At 51.0% G+C, this 17224-nt stretch overlaps 2 protein-coding genes across 4 annotated transcripts in view; one reads left to right on the forward strand and one right to left on the reverse strand.

Annotated features, from left to right (window-relative positions):
• LOC116958631 (anoctamin-4-like) overlaps nt 1-10756 on the reverse strand; it is a 48558-nt gene extending 37802 nt beyond the window's left edge. For all 3 annotated transcript variants that reach the window (XM_076058879.1, XM_076058878.1, XM_076058880.1), the window contains exons 1-7: nt 8897-10756; nt 8189-8223; nt 6302-6394; nt 4654-4724; nt 2709-2762; nt 2207-2275; nt 394-486 (exon numbers count right to left, since the gene is read on the reverse strand). In XM_076058879.1, the coding sequence (XP_075914994.1) occupies nt 394-486; nt 2207-2275; nt 2709-2762; nt 4654-4724; nt 6302-6394; nt 8189-8212 (404 nt within the window). In that variant the 5' untranslated portion in view covers nt 8213-8223; nt 8897-10756. The remainder of the gene's footprint in view (nt 1-393; nt 487-2206; nt 2276-2708; nt 2763-4653; nt 4725-6301; nt 6395-8188; nt 8224-8896) is intronic.
• Nucleotides 10757-10775: 19 nt separating this feature from the next.
• LOC142908337 (uncharacterized) overlaps nt 10776-17224 on the forward strand; it is an 88631-nt gene continuing 82182 nt past the window's right edge. The window contains exon 1 of the mRNA XM_076058894.1: nt 10776-11253. Within this exon, the coding sequence (XP_075915009.1) occupies nt 11228-11253 (26 nt within the window). The 5' untranslated portion in view covers nt 10776-11227. The remainder of the gene's footprint in view (nt 11254-17224) is intronic.

The following is a 17224-nucleotide window of genomic DNA, read 5'->3' on the forward strand; positions in this document are numbered from 1 at the left end:
CATCAGCAGCAGCAGCATGAGCAACATTATCAACAATATTGACGAGTTTGGCTGAAACTGAACCATCGAATCCAAAGTTACGTGCCCCCCGTGCCGCCACACACATCGAGACACGGCTCATTCAGCAACCCGTCAGCGGATGTGGCTGATTTTCACTGGGGCAAGCCACCCATACGCACGCAGAGTTTGGCTGAAATGGGACCACCGTGGGTCCCCCCGTTACACACGGACACAACTCGTTCAATAACGCGTTGGTCAATCTGGCTGATTTTCTCTGGGGTGCGTCTCCCATACGGACTCAACTTCCCTGTAGAGTTTGGCTTGTCCAGAGGTACCGTGCCCGCCCCCCATTAGACACGGGTGCGTGAGTGTGTGTGGCTCAATTGACACTACCTGTCAGAAAGCATCCCAGCCTCTGGATTGAAGTTGGGGTTGGTTTTGCAGCATTTGAGGTAAGAGGTAGTGCAGGTATCCTCAAACTCCTCACTGCTCTCACAGAGAGAGAGCCATGGATATACATTAAGGTTCACAGAGACCCACAGACTCACCACACAGAAACCCAAATACTCATCACAGAGACCCACAGACTCACCACACAGAGACGCACAAACTCACCACACAGAGACCCACAGACTCACCATACAGAGACCCACAGACTCACCACACAGAGACCCACAGACTCACCACACAGAGACCTACAGACTCATCACAGAGACCCACAGACTCACCACTCAGAGACCCACAGACTCACCACACAGAGACCCACAGACTCACCACACAGAGACCCACAGACTCGCCACACAGAGACCCACAGACTCACCACACAGAGACCCACAGACTCACCACACATAGACCCACAGACTCATCATACAGAGACCCAAATACTCATCACACAGAGACCCAAATACTCATCACACACAGACTCACCACACAGAGACCCACAGATTCACCACACAGAGACCCAAATACGCATCACACAGAGACCCACAAACTCATCACAGAGACCCACAGACTCACCACACAGAGACCCACAGACTCATCACAGAGACCCACAGACTCACCACACAGAGACCCACAGACTCACCACACAGAGACCCACAGATTCACCACACAGAGACCCAAATACTCATCACACAGAGACCCACAAACTCATCACAGAGACCCACAGACTCACCACACAGATACCCACAGACTCATCACAGAGACCCACAGACTCACCACACAGAGACCCAAAGACTCACCACACAGAGACCCAGACTCACCACACAGAAACCCACAAACTCACCACACAGAGACCCACAGATTCACCACACAGAGACCCACAGACTCACCACACAGAGACCCACAGACTCATATACATACACAGTTTGTAGGAAAGCATGTTGCCAGTGTATATATGTGTGTGTATATATGTGTGTGTGGGCTAAGCTGCACGCTAACGGACACCAACACCGTTGGTGACGATTATCTGAACCGGTTCTGGGCCTCCCCTAGGTCGCCTCAGCCTAAAACGAGTACCCGGTGCGGTGTGCAGTAAACATCGTCACTAGAGAGACAAAGACGGCTGGGCGTGGTGCTGGCCACAGTAGCGAACATCAGCAGGCAGCACCTGCACTTGCCCCGATGGGCTGTTAGACGCTACCTGGGGAAGCTTTGCCTGCGTGCATGTGAATGAGAGAGTGAATGGGTGAATAAGTGAGTGAATGGGTGAGTGGGTGAATGGGTGAGTGAATGGGTGAATGGGTGAGTGGGTGAATGGGTGAGTGAATGGGTGAATGGGTGAGTGAATGGGTGAATGAGTGAGTGAGAGTGAATGGGTGAGTGAGAGTGAGTGAATGGGTGAAAGTGAATGGGTGAGTGAATGGGTGAATGAGTGAGTGAGAGTGAATGGGTGAGTGAGAGTGAGTGAATGGGTGAAAGTGAATGGGTGAGTGAATGGGTGAAAGTGAATGGGTGAGTGAATGGGTGAGTGAATGAGTGAATGTGAGTGGGTGAGTGAATGTGAGTGTGTCTTTGTAGCACTAGGGGAGACAAAGGCGGCCGGGTGGGCGAGTGTGGTGCAGGCCACCCACCCCCTCTGTGCGGCCTTCATCGGGTGCTGCTGCTGCTGCTGCTCGCGACTCACATCACTTGCCCCTACAGCCCTGTTGGAGGCTACCTGGGGGACCTTGGCCTGTGCTTGTGTGTGAGGCCGGCCGCTATTTACCACTCACTGCTGCCTCCCTCCTCCTCCTCCAGCAGCTCGGAGGAGAATTCCCGAATGTAGCGCCCCCTCCTGCACACCACGAGGGGAGGGGGTGGGTGGTGAGTGGGGAGAGGGGAGGTGAGTGGGTGAGTGAGTGGGTAGCGGGTGGGTGAGTGGGTGGGTGAGCGAGTGAGTGAGTGGGTGGGTGGGTAAGTGGGTGGGTGAGTGGGTGGGTGAGTGAGTGGGTGGGTGAGTGGGTGGGTGAGTGGATGAGTGGGTGAGTGGGTGGGGTGGTGAGTGGGTGGGGTGGTGAGTGGGTGGGGTGGTGAGTGGGTGGGGTGGTGAGTGAGTGGTGAGTGAGTGGGTGGGTGAGTGGATTGGGGGTGAGTGAGTGAGTGGGTGAGTGAGTGAGTGGGTGAGTGGTGAGTGGGTGGGTGAGTGAGTGGGTGAGTGAGTGGGTGAGTGAGTGGGTGAGTGGATGGGGCGTGAGTGGTGCTGATGATTCTGATGTTGATGTCCTCACCCCAAAGCTGCTGATCCATTTACGATTTTCAGGTCTTTTTTTGAAAATATCTCACTGCAACAACCACACAACAACCACACAACCACACAACCACTCAACAACCACACAACCACACAACAACCACATAACAACCACCACTCAAAACCCACTCAACAACTACTCAATAACCACAAAACCACACAACAACCACACGACAACCACACAACAACGACCACTCAAAAACCACTCAACAACCACTCAACAACCACTCAATAACCACACGACAACCACACGACAACCACTCAAAATCCACTCAACAACCACTCAAAACCCACTCAAAACCCACTCAAAACCCACTCAATAACCACACAACCACAAAACAACCACCCAACAACCACCCAACAACCACCCAACAACCACTCAACAACCACTCAACAACCACTCAACAACCACTCAAAAGCCACTCAACAACCACACAACCACTTAACAACCACTGAACAATATAATGTGATTTTGTTGTGGTGGTTTTTTTGGTGCTTGTTGTTGCAGTTGTCGTGGTGGTTGTTGTGGTCGTTGTAATTGTTGTGGTGGTTGTTGTTGTGGTTGTTGTTGTAATTGTTGTGGTTGTTGTGGTGGTTGTTGTTGTGGTTGTTGTTGTAATTGTTGTGGTTGTTGTGGTTGTTGTGTTGTGGTTGTTGTTGTAATTGTTGTGGTTGTTGTTGTAATTGCTGTGGTGGTTGCTGTGGTTGTTGTAATTGTTGTGGTGGTTGTTGAAATTGTTGTGGTTGTTGTTGTAATTGTTGTGGTTGTTGTTGTTGTTTGTAATTGTTGTGATGGTTGTGTTGTGGTTGTTGTTGTAATTGTTGTGGTGGTTGCTGTGGTTGTTGTAATTGTTGTGGTGGTTGTTGTTGTAATTGTTGTGGTGGTTGTTGTTGTAATTGTTGTGGTTATTGTTATTTGTAATTGTTGTGGTGGTTGTGTTGTGGTTGTTGTTGTAATTGTTGTGGTGGTTGTTGTTGTAATTGTTGTGGTTGTTGTTGTAATTGTTGTGGTGGTTGCTGTGGTTGTTGTAATTGTTGTGGTGGTGGTTGTTGTTGTAATTGTTGTGGTGGTTGTTGGTGTAATTGTTGTGGTTGTTGTTGTTGTTTGTAATTGTTGTGGTTGTTGTGTTGTGGTTGTTGTTGTTGTAATTGTTGTGGTGGTTGTTGTTGTAATTGTTGTGGTTGTTGTAATTGTTGTGGTGGTTGTGTTGTGGTTGTTGTTGTAATTGTTGTGGTGGTTGTTGTTGTAATTGTTGTGGTTGTTGTTGTAATTGTTGTGGTGGTTGCTGTGGTTGTTGTAATTGTTGTGGTGGTTGTTGTTGTAATTGTTGTGGTGGTTGTTGGTGTAATTGTTGTGGTTGTTGTTGTTTGTAATTGTTGTGGTCGTTGTGTTGTGGTTGTTGTTGTAATTGTTGTGGTGGTTGTTGTTGTAATTGTTGTGGTTGTTGTAATTGTTGTGGTGGTTGTGTTGTGGTTGTTGTTGTAATTGTTGTGGTGGTTGTTGTTGTAATTGTTGTGGTTGTTGTTGTAATTGTTGTGGTGGTTGCTGTGGTTGTTGTAATTGTTGTGGTGGTTGTTGTTGTAATTGTTGTGGTTGTTGTTGTTGTAATTGTTGTGGTTGTTGTTGTTTGTAATTGTTGTGGTGGTTGTGTTGTGGTTGTTGTTGTAATTGTTGTGGTTGTTGTTGTAATTGTTGTGGTTGTTGTTGTAATTGTTGTGGTGGTTGCTGTGGTTGTTGTAATTGTTGTGGTGGTTGTTATTGTAATTGTTGTGGTTGTTGTAATTGTTGTGGTTGTTGTTTGTAATTGTTGTGGTGGTTGTGTTGTGGTTGTTGTTGTAATTGTTGTGGTCGTTGTTGTAATTGTTGTGGTTGTTGTAATTGTTGTGGTGGTTGTTGTTGTAATTGTTGTGGTGGTTGTTGTTACCTCTCTGGGATTTTTGTCATCTGTTCGTAAACATCGAGAAATGGCGCCTTGACCACAATGCACGTCACGTCCTGGACCACAACCATGGCAACAATAACCATAGCAACGATAACATCAACAACAACCATAGCAACAACAACTATAGAAATAACATCAACAACAACCATAGCAACAAACATCAACAACAACCATAGCAACAACATCAACAACAACATCAACAACAACATCAACAACAACCATAGCAACAACCATAGCAACAACAACATCAACAACAACCATAGCAACAACAACCATAGCAACAACAACCATAGCAACAACAACCATAGCAACAACCATAGCAACAACAACCATAGCAACATCAACATCAACAACCATAGCAACAACAACCATAGCAACAACAACATCAACAACAACATCAACAACAACCATAGCAACAACAACCATAGCAACAACAACATCAACAACAACCATAGCAACAACATCAACAACAACCATAGCAGCAACAACAACATCAACAACAACCATAGCAACAACAACCATAGCAACAACAACATCAACATCAACAACAACCATAGCAACAACAACATCAACAACAACATCAACAACAACCATAGCAACAACAACCATAGCAACAACATCAACAACAACCATAGCAACAACCATAGCAACATCAACAACAACATCAACAACAACATCAACAACAACAAAAGCAACAACAACATCAACAACAACCATAGCAACAACAACCATAGCAACAACAACATCAACAACATCAACAACAACAAAAGCAACAACAACATCAACAACAACATCAACAACAACCATAGCAACAACAACCATAGCAACAACAACCATAGCAACAACAACACAAACAACAACCATAGCAACAACAACCATAGCAACAACAACATCAACAACATCAACAACAACCATAGCAACAACAACCATAGCAACAACAACCATAACAACAACATCAACAACAACATCAACATCAACAACAACCATAGCAACAACAACAACATCAACAACAACCATAGCAACAACAAGAACATCAACAACAACGCTGTCGTGTGCCACAGTTCCGGCCTTCATAGGCGCTGCTGTGGTAGTGGGGGGCAGTGGTGGGGGGCAGTGGTTAGGCAGTGGTAGTGGGGGGCAGTGGTGGAGGGCAGTGTGGGGGCAGTGGTGGGGGGCAGTGGTTAGGCAGTGGTAGTGGGGGGCAGTGGTGGAGGGCAGTGTGGGGGCAGTGGTGGGGGGCAGTGGTGAGGCAGTGGTGGGGGGGGCAGTGGTGGTGGGGGTCAGTGGTGGAGGGAGGCAGTGGTGGAGGGGGCAGTGGTGGTGGGGGGCAGTGGTGGTGGGGGGCAGTGGTGGTGGGGGTCAGTGGTGGAGGGAGGCAGTGGTGGAGGGGGCAGTGGTGGTGGGGGGCAGTGGTGGTGGGGGGCAGTGGTGGTGGGGGGCAGTGGTGGAGGGGGGCTGTGGAGGGGGGCAGTGGTGGTGGGGGGCAGTGGTGGTGGGGGGCAGTGGCGGTGGGGGGCAGTGGCGGTGGGGGGCAGTGGTGATGGGGGGCAGTGGTGGTGGGGGGCAGTGGTGGTGAGGGGCAGTGTGGGGGGCAGTGGTGTTGGGGGGCAGTGGTGGTGGGGGGCAGCACCTCTCTGTGTGTGCGTGAGCTCAGCGTGAGCTCGGCGTGAGGCAGCCCCTGGGGGAGGTCGCAACGTCCACACAGCACCACGGCGTAGCCCCCCTGCTCACAGGCAACGACAAACAACAACAACATCAACAACATCAACAACAACATCAACAACATCAACAACAACATCAACAACAACATCAACAACAACATCATTACCATCATTACCATCATCACCATCAATAACATCAACAACATCACCATCAACAACAACAACAACATCACCATCAACACCAACATCATTACCATCATTACCATCACCAACAACATCAACAACAACATCATTACCATCATTACCATCACTACCATCAACAACATCATCACCATCAACAACATCAACAACATCATCAACATCAACAACATCATCACCATCAACAACATCACCATCATCACCATCAACAACATCATTACCATCATCACCATCAACAACATCAACAATAACAACATCACCATCAACAACAACATCACCATCATCACCATCAACAACAACATCAACATCATTACCATTATCACCATCAACAACAACATCACCATCAACATCAACAACAATCATCACCAACATCAACAACATCACCATCAACAACAACATCATCACCAACATCATCAACAACATCAACAACAACATCATTACCATCACCATCAACAACAACATCAACAACAACATCATTACCATAATCACTTATCAACAACAACATCATCATCACCAACAACAACAACATCATCATCATCATTACCATCATCACCATCAACATCACCATCATCACCATCAACAACAACATCACTATCATCACCATCAACATCAACATCATTACCATCATCACCATCAACAACAACATCAACAATAACACCAACATCACCATCATCACCATCAACAACATCAACAACAACATCATTACCATCATCACCATGAACAACAACATCAACAACAACAACATCACCATCATCAACATCAACAACATCAACATCATTACCATCATCACCATCAACAACAACATCACCATCATCACCATCAACAACAACATCATTACCATTATCACCATCAACAACAACATCAACATCATCACCAACATCAACATCAACATCACCATCAACAACAACATCACCATCACCAACATCATCAACAACAACATCATTACCATCACCATGAACAACAACATCATCAACATAATTACCATAATCACCATCAACAACATCATCATCACCATCAACAACATCATCATCACCAACAAAAACAACATCATCATCATTACCATCATTACCATCATCACCATCAACAACAACATTACCATCAATAACATCACCATCAATAACATCACCATCAACAACATCAACATCATCACCATCAATATCATCACCATCAACATCATCACCATCAACAACATCATCACCATCAACAATATCAACAACATCACCATCAACAACATCACCATCAACAACATCAACAACATCACCATTAATGATGATGGTGGTGGTAATGGTAATGGTGGTGGTGGTGATGGTGGTGACGGTGGTGGTGACGGTGGTGGTGACGATGGTGGTGACGATGGTGACGACGGTGGTGGTGATGATGGTGGTGATGGTGGTAGTAGTGATGCTGGTAGTGATGGTGGTGACGATGGTAACGGCAGTGGTGATGGTGGTGGTGGTGATGGTGGTGATGGTAGTAGTGATCGTGGTGGTGATGGTAGTAGTGATGGTGATGGTGGTGATGGTAGTAGTGATGGTGATAGTGGTGATGGTGGTAGTGATGGTGGTGATGATGATGGTGGTAGTAGTAATGCTGTTAGTGATGGTGGTGACGATGGTAATGGTAGTGGTGATGGTGGTGATGGTGATGGGTTATCTCACCTCCAGGTCCTCCTCGTCTGACATCGCGTCCTCGTCTGAAACAACATCACCATCATCATCACCACCATCATCATCACCTTGACCACCACCCATCACCACCATCCCCATTATCACTACCATCACCACCATCATCACCATCATCATCTTGACCACCACCATCACCACCATCCCCATCATCATTACCATCACCACCACCATCACCTTGACCACCACCATCATCACCATCATCACCATCATCATCACCATCACCTTGACCACCACCATCATCATCACCATCATCACCACCACCATCATCATCACCATCATCATCACCACCATCCCCATCATCACTACCATCACCACCACTCCACACTCACTACACACACACCACACCACACACTCACTCACTACACACATACTACACACACACATACTACACACACACACCACACACACACCAAACACACACACACACTTACACAGACTACACTCACGACACACACACCACACACCACACATACTACACACACACACATACTACACACACTCACTACACACACACATACTACACACTCACTACACATACTACACACACATATACTACACACACACATACTACACAAACTACACACACCACACACACACACTACACACACACTACTCACACACCACTCACACACTCACTACACACACACTACACACACACTCACTACACACACACAGACTCACCTCTTATTGACTCGCCTCGTCTCTGCAGTGAAAAAAAGGAAACCCCACAATACTTTCAGTATCATTCAAACCTACCCACGACCTCCCCCCCACCCCCCCAATGTACCAGCCCACCAACCCACCAGCATAGCTCCCTACCTACTCACTACACTCTACACGTGGTGAACCATTTATACCCATACTGTGATGCCAAGTCTGGGTGAGTTGGTGGGTTAGTGCGTTGGTGGGTTAGTGAGTTGGGGAGTTGGTGAGTGAGTGAGTTGATGAGTGAGTTGGTGAGTGAGTGAGTGAGTTGGTGAGTGAGTTGATGAGTGAGTTGATGAGTGAGTGAGTTGGTGAGTTAGTAAGCTAGTGAGTTGGTGAGTTAGTGAGTGAGTTGGTGAGTTAGTGAGTGAGTTGGTGAGTGAGTGAGTTAGTGAGTGAGTTGGCAAGTGAGTTAGTGAGTTGGTGAGTGAGTTAGTGAGTTGGTGAGTGAGTTAGTGAGTTGGTGAGTTGGTGAGTTAGCGAGTTAGTGAGTTGGTGAGTTAGTGAGTGAGTTGGTGAGTGAGTTGGTGAGTAAGTTGGTGAGTTAGTGAGTGAGTTGGTGAGTGAGTTGGTGAGTAAGTTGGTGAGTTAGTGAGTGAGTTGGTGAGTGAGTTAGTGAGTTGGTGAGTGAGTTAGTGAGTTGGTGAGTGAGTTAGTGAGTTGGTGAGTTGGTGAGTGAGCGAGTTAGTGAGTTGGTGAGTTAGTGAGTGAGTTGGTGAGTGAGTTGGTGAGTAAGTTGGTGAGTTAGTGAGTGAGTTGGTGAGTGAGTTGGTGAGTAAGTTGGTGAGTTAGTGAGTGAGTTGGTGAGTGAGTTGGTGAGTAAGTTGGTGAGTTAGTGAGTGAGTTGGTGAATGAGTTGGTGAGTGAGTTGGTGAGTGAGTTAGTGAGTGAGTTAGTGAGTTGGTGAGTGAGTTGGTGAGTGATTTGGTGAGTTAGTGAGTGAGTTGGTGAGTGAGTGAGCGAGTTAGTGAGTTGGTAAGTTAGTGAGTGAGTTGGTGAGTGAGTTGGTGAGTGAGTTAGTGAGTTGGTGAGTGAGTTAGTGAGTTGGTGAGTGAGTTAGTGAGTTGGTGAGTGAGTTAGTGAGTTGGTGAGTGAGTGAGTGAGCCAGTTGGTGAGTGAGTTAGTGAGTTGGTGAGTGAGTTAGTGAGTTGGTGAGTGAGTTAGTGAGTTGGTGAGTGAGCGTGTTAGTGAGTTGGTGAGTTAGTGAGTAAGTTGGTGAGTTAGTGAGTGAGTTGGTGAGTGAGTTGGTGAGTGAGTTGGTGAGTGAGTTAGTGAGTGAGTTGGTGAGTGAGTTAGTGAGTGAGTTAGTGAGTTGGTGAGTGAGTGAGCGAGTTAGTGAGTTGGTGAGTTAGTGAGTGAGTTGGTGAGTGAGTTGGTGAGTTAGTGAGTGAGTTGGTGAGTGAGTTAGTGAGTTGGTGAGTGAGTGAGCGAGTTAGTGAGTTGGTGAGTTAGTGAGCGAGTGAGTTAGTTGGTGAGTGAGTGAGTGAGTTGGTGAGTGAGTTGGTGAGTGAGTGAGTTAGTGAGTGAGTTGGTGAGTGAGTTGGTGAGTGAGTTGGTGAGTGAGTGAGTTGGTGAGTGAGTGAGTTGGAGAGTGAGTGAGTGAGCCAGTTGGTGAGTGAGTTGGTGAGTGAGTTGGTGAGTGAGTGAGCGAGCTGGTGAGTGAGTTAGTGAGTGAGTTAGTGAGTGAGTTGGTGAGAGAGTGAGTTGGAGAGTGAGTGAGTGAGCCAGTTGGTGAGTGAGTTAGTGAGTGAGTTGGTGAGTGAGTGAGTGATTGAGCCAGTTGGTGAGTGAGTTGGTGAGTGAGTGAGTGAGCTGGTGAGTGAGTTGGTGAGTGAGTTGGTGAGTTAGTGAGTGAGTTGGTGAGTGAGTGAGTTGGTGAGTGAGTGAGTTGGTGAGTGAGTGAGTTAGTGAGTTGGTGAGTGAGTTGGTGAGTGAGTGAGTTGGTGAGTGAGTGAGCTGGTGATGGACTTGCGTGAGCTGTGGCCGTGTGAGTCCCGGGTGTCGTCAGACTGAACTTCAGGCCGCCGCCGCCACCCGCTGTGGCGAGGCCGCTGTCGTCGTTCAGGGCGGGACAGCCCCGACCGGTCTGACTGGACAGGTGACAGCCCCACGTGCTCAAGGTGTGGCCCACGCATCCGCGTATCGAGCAGAGACAAAGATCCCCCAGGTAGCCTCGAACGAAACTGGAGGGGCAAGTGCTGCGAGTCGCGAGCCGCAGCTCCGGTGAAGACCCGGCACTGTTGTTGTGCACGAGGGGATGGGGGCCTCGCAACCACGCCCGGCCGTCTTTGTCTCTCCCCAGTGGCGATGTTCACTACGCGCGACCGCGCCAGGTATTCATTTGAGGCTGAGTCGATCTAGGGGCAGGAGGAGGCCCCGTTGTGGTTGCTGCTGTCGGAGTGGTTGGTGGTGGCGGTGGTGGTGACGGTGGTGGTGGTGGTGGTGGTTGCTGCTGTTGGAGTGGTTGGTGGTGGCGGTGGTGGTGACGGTGGTGGTGGCGGAGTGGTTGGTGGTGGTGGTGGTGGTTGGTGGTGGTGGTTGGTGGTGGTGGTGGTTGGTGGTGGTGGTGGTGGTTGGTGGTGGTGGTGGTTGGTGGTGGTGGTGGAGGTGGTTGGTGGTGGTGGTGGTTGGTGGTGGTGGTGGTGGTTGGTGGTGGTGGTGGTTGGTGGTGGTGGTGGTTGATGCTGTTGGAGTGGTTGGTGGTGGTGACGGTGTGGCGGTGTTCGTGAGCGGGAATCGAACTGGGGTCTCGGCCGGGTTCGTAGCGCAGCGCGCCAACAGCCGTACCAGGCTAGGTGCACGTCGATTATGTTGGATGGAGTGAGGCTGCGAGGTCCGCGACTCGTTGAGTCTCCACGATGCATTCCGCGCTTCTCCCACGGCCGCCTTTGTCTCCCCACACCCCCACATCTCCGCATCGCGTCGAATACATCATCATTCACCCACTCAGCATCTACACAAATCTCAATCTCCCCCTCTCCTCCCTTCTCGTCTCTCTCTACATAATATCTCCCTACATCTCCCCCTCTCTCTCCTCCCTTCTCGTCTCTCTATCTCTCTCCATAATATCTCCCTACATCTCCCCCTCTCTCTCCTCTCTTCTCGTCTCTCCACTAAAATCTCTCTACATCTCCCCTCTCTCTCCTCCCTTCTCGTCTCTCTCCACTAATATCTCTTTACATCTCCCCCTCTCTCTCCTCCCTTCTCGTCTCTCTCCACTAATATCTCTCTCTACATCTCCCCCTCTCTCTCCTCCCTTCTCGTCTCTCTATCTCCACTAATATCTCTCTACATCTCCCCCTCTCTCTCCTCCCTTCTCGTCTCTCTCTCCACTAATATCTCTCTCTACATCTCCTTCCTTCTCGTATCTCTCTACACTAATATCTCCCTGCATCTCCCCCTCTCTCTCCTCCCTTCTCGTCTCTCTATCTCCACTAATATCTCTCTACATCTCCCCCTCTCTCTCCTCCCTTCTCGTCTCTCTCTCCACTAATATCTCTCTCTACATCTCCTTCCTTCTCGTCTCTCTCTACACTAATATCTCCCTGCATCTCCCCCTCTCTCTCCTCCCTTCTCGTCTCTCTCCACTAATATCTCCCTACATCTCCTCCCTTCTCGTCTCTCTCTCTACACTAATATCTCCCTACATCTCCCCTCTCTCTCCTCCCTTCTCGTCTCTCTCTCCACTAATATCTCCCTACATCTCCCCCTCTCTCTCCTCCCTTCTCGTCTCTTTATCTCCACTAATATCTCCCTACATCTCCCCCTCTTTCTCCTCCATTGTCGTCTCTCTCCACTAATATCTCCCTACATCTCCCCCTCTCTCTCCTCCCTTCTCGTCTCTCTCTATCTCCACTAATATCTCCCTACATCTCCCCCTCTCTCTCCTCCCTCCTCGTCTCTCTCCACTAATATCTCCCTACATCTCCCCATCTCTCTCCTCCCTCCTCGTCTCTCTCCACTAATATCTCCCTACATCTCCCCCTCTCTCTCCTCCCTTCTCGTCTCTCTCAACTAATATCTCCCTACATCTCCCCTCTCTCTCCTCCCTTCTCGTCTCTCTATCTCCACTAATATCTCTCCATCTCCCCTCTCTCCTCCCTTCTCGTCTCTCTCTATCTCCACTAATATCTCCCTACATCTCCCCTCTCTCTCTCCTCCCTTCTCGTCTCTCTCTCCACTAATATCTCCCTACATCTCCCCCTCTCTCCCTCTCCTCCCTTCTCGTCTCTCTCCACTAATATCTCCCTACATCTCCCGTCTCTCTCCTCCCTTCTCGTCTCTCTCTCCACTAATATCTCCCTACATCTCCCCCTCTCTCTCCTCCCTTCTCATCTCTCTATCTCCACTAATATCTCTCTACATCTCCCCCTCTCTCTCCTCCCTTCTCGTCTCTCTATCTCCACTAATATCTCTCTACATCTCCCCCTCTCTCTCCTCCCTTCTCGTCTCTCTCTCCACTAATATATCTCTACATCTCCCCCTCTCTCTCCTCCCTTCTCGTCTCTCTCTACACTAATATCTCCCTACATCTCCCCCTCTCCTCCCTTCTCGTCTCTCTCTCCACTAACATCTCTCTCCATCTCCCCCTCTCTCTCCTCCCTTCTCGTCTCTCTCTCCACTAATATCTCTCTACATCTCCCCTCTCTGTCCTCCCTTCTCGTCTCTCTATCTACACTAATATCTCCCCTCTCTCCTCCCTTCTCGTCTCTCTCTCCACTAATCTCTCTCTACATCTCCCCCTCTCTCTCCTCCCTTCTCATCTCTCTCTCCACTAATATCTCTCTACATCTCCCCCTCTCTCTCCTCCCTTCTCGTCTCTCTATCTCCACTAATATCTCTCTACATCTCCCCCCTTTCTCTCTCTTTGTTTACGATCAGAGGAAACAAGAAGATGCTCGGTGTAGTCGACACTTTGCTTTATGTAACCCCCCCCCCCTCCCTTTTTAAATGAAAGATTTAACAAAATATTTCTCGCTCTGCTCTCCTTACCCCTTCCCTCTCTCTCTACCCCCTCTCTCTACCCCCCTCTCTGCCCCCCTCTCTCTCTACCCCTCTCTCTCTACCCCCCTCTCTGCCCCCCCTCTCTCTCTCTACCCCCCTCTCTGCCTCTCCTCTCTCTCTACCCCCTCTCTTCCTACTACATTTGGCTCTCTCGCTCTCTCTTTTTTATAACTACGACAAGTGATGCATCTGCACGCAGCCCTTCCCACAGTCCATCGGCTTCCGACGGGTAGCTCAGATCTGCATGCACAGAGCTCTCTACCGTCATCTGCCACCGAGCACACGGCCTCCTCCAGCGCCCACCGCTCCTTGAAGGCCGGCACGGCGTGGGTCAGCCGCGCACGGCGGAACTCCGGCCACACCCTGGCTCCGACCGGAGCGTGGAAGATGCCCAGGCTGCTGGCCGGACGTTGCCCCTCCAGGGCCACCTTCCTCGCCCTGTATATGACGAGCTTGGCGTAGCCGAAGAGCACGTTGACCGGCCCCTGAAAATGTTGGGGTCCGTCGCCCTTCGGGTATCCAAAGATGAGGACCGTCGGGGAGAAGTGGAGGCTGAACCTTAGGAGGATGTTTCTCAGGACCTTGAACAGCGAGTCCAGGCTCTTGCGCTCCACTTATCGGTGCGCCACCGTCTCCACTTTACCGCAGAACCGGCACTCCGGGGACGTGTCGGTGAAGCGCGCCGGGGAGGCGTTGGTGGTGACGGTGCCGTGGGCGATGCTCCAGCTGAGGTTGCCGATGCGGTTGTACGTCGGGCTGGAGTAGATATGCCTCCAGCGAGGCCTCTCCGGAGAGACGCAGGGCAGGGCTCTCCTCCAGGCATGGTCCTTGTGGCTCCTCAGGGTGTCCTGTTGGTGAAACCGGACCACGTAGGAGTAGAGCACCTTCCTCTTTACATTTGCGAAGGCCACCTCCGGCAGGTCTTCCAGCCGGCACAGGTCGTGATCCACCTTCGTTTGTCGGCATTGGCGATGCAGTGGCACGACTGAGAGCTCCGGTGGAGGGGGATCGAGAGGGGCCTCGTCATCCCCAACGCCGATGGGGGGCGTTCTCCCCATCGCTGCCGCTGAGAAGGCCCCCTTGGCTTTGGCCAGGATCCGGGCAGCCACCCGGAGCGACTGCAGCCCCCCTGTCTTTGCGGCCATGTCTGCTGGTCCGAGCTACCGGCCCCGTGTTTCAGGCTCCACCAGATCTCCCATCTTGGTGAGCCGCACGTTGGCGAGGCGCCTCTCCATGCCTGGGGTGGCGGTGGTGGATGGCAGCTTTGTCTGTGGGTTCCTGAGGATCGGTTCGAAGACCAGATCCTCGGCCGATCGCGGCTGGTTCAGCCTCCTGACGGCGAGGGAGCTCCACGTCTGCAGGACGCTCCTGTAGAAAGGTGGCAGCTGTCCCAGTGGGAGGCCCTGCAGGTCCATGTAGAATAGTTGTTTGGAGCACTGCAGACCCCCCAGCTGTTTCAGGAGGAAGGAGGCGGTGACGCTCCAGGCTGGTGCCGGGGCGGCATGAAGGAATTTTTGCGCGGCCTGCAGCCGGAAGGTGGCCAGCTGATTCCGCACGCACACCAGCCCGTGACCGCCCTCGTCCAGTGGCAGGGCCAGGACCCCAGCCGCGACCCGGTGTCCTCCGCCCGACCAGAAGAAGTCGAGGACTCGCTTCTGAAGTGCGTTGACGAGGCTCATGGGGGGGTGCAGGGAGAAGAGTCGGTGCCACAGCATGGACGTCAGCAGCTGGTTCACCACCAACGTCTTTGTCCTGAAGGTGAGGAACTTGCACAGGCGACTCCAGGTGCCCAGCCGCTCCTTCACCTTCTCCTCCAGCTCGACCCAGTTCCTCTGCGGTGGTTCCTCCTCTGGTCCCAGGAACACCCCCAGGTGGTGCAGCGATGTTGTGCTCCAATTGATGGCTTTTGCCTTCTCGGGATACTGGGTCATTTCCCACGCTCCAACCAGCAGCCCGCTGCACTTTTGCCAGTCACATCTTTGATGAGGAGGCTTTCGAAAAGACCTCCTGGCACTCATGCAGCAGGGCGACATCATCCAGGAAATGCAGGATGAGGAGGACATCGTCGGCGTACGCCGTCAGGATCAACTTGACGCTTGGTTCCCTGAGCACCAGGCCGCTGAGTCTCCGCTTTATGAGACTCAGGAAAGGCTCTAATGCCAGGGCATAAAGTTGGCCCGACAATGGGCATCCCTGTCTCACTCCTCGCTCGAATTTGACCGGGGCAGTGAGGTGTAGAGTAGGTGGATCGTTCGGACAAAGCCATCTCCAAAGCCCAAGGTCTTGAGGGTTCCCAGCAGGTATTTGGGGTCCACTCCTTTGTCAAAAGCCTTTTCCGGGTCAAGGGCCAGAAACGCGATTGGAATGCCCAACCTCTGGGACACCGCGATGAGGTCCCTGACCAGGAAGATGCCGTCGTAGATGGTTCGTCCGGGGATGGTGTAGGACTGGTCCCCGTTTACGACTTGTGCAATCACCCCTTTCAGTCGCAGGGAGAGAGCCTTCGTCAATATTTTGTAGTCGGTGTTCAGGAGGGACACCGGACGCCAGTTTTGTAGGTGCCTCAGGTCTCCATTCTTGGGAAGCAGAGTGAGCACCGCCCTCCTCCAAGACTGAGGCATCACCCCGGTGACTGAGGTTTCTTCCAGCACCTCTCTGTAGTCCTTCCGTAGGGATGGCCAAAAAGCGGCGTCAAACTCCCCTGTTAGCCCGTCTAGCCCTGGGGATTTATTTGGGGCCAGTCCTCCTACAGCTGCGTCAAGGTCAGTCCTGGTGAGATTTTGCTCCAGCAGCTCTTTCCCGTCTTCCCCCAGGGTGGGTAGACCGCTCCATGCCTCTGCCTGGGCCGCTCCCGATGTCTCTTCAGGGGAGAACTGGCTGCCGTAGAAGTCTCCGATGATGGTCGACTTCTGCTGGAGTTCGTGCGCCAAGACACCGTCACCATCAAAGAGGCACTCCATGGATTTGCATCTCCCCTTCTGCCTCCCGGGGGAGTAGAAAAGCGGGGATCCCGTGTCGAGGTCAGTGATGAACTTCACCCGGGATCGCACAAACGTCCCCCTTGTCTGCTCCTCCTGTAGCCCTTTGAGACGCTTCCTCTTCTCCTCGTATTCTCGGAGAAGAGCGGGAGTCGCTGTCCTCGGCGAGGCGACCCTCCAAATCGAGGACTCGGGCTTCCACGCCGGTGATGTCCGCGTTCTTCAGTCTGGTGCACCCCCAGGTGTATTGTTGGCACAACAGCCTGGTGTGCACTTTGCCCATATCCCACCACTGGGCCAGAGAGTCGAACTGCGTTTTGGT

Source organism: Petromyzon marinus (assembly GCF_048934315.1).
Source record: "Petromyzon marinus isolate PM22_M1 ecotype Great Lakes invasive population chromosome 80 unlocalized genomic scaffold, UKy_Petmar_22M1.pri1.0 chr80_unloc.2, whole genome shotgun sequence".
Taxonomy (NCBI): domain Eukaryota; kingdom Metazoa; phylum Chordata; class Hyperoartia; order Petromyzontiformes; family Petromyzontidae; genus Petromyzon; species Petromyzon marinus.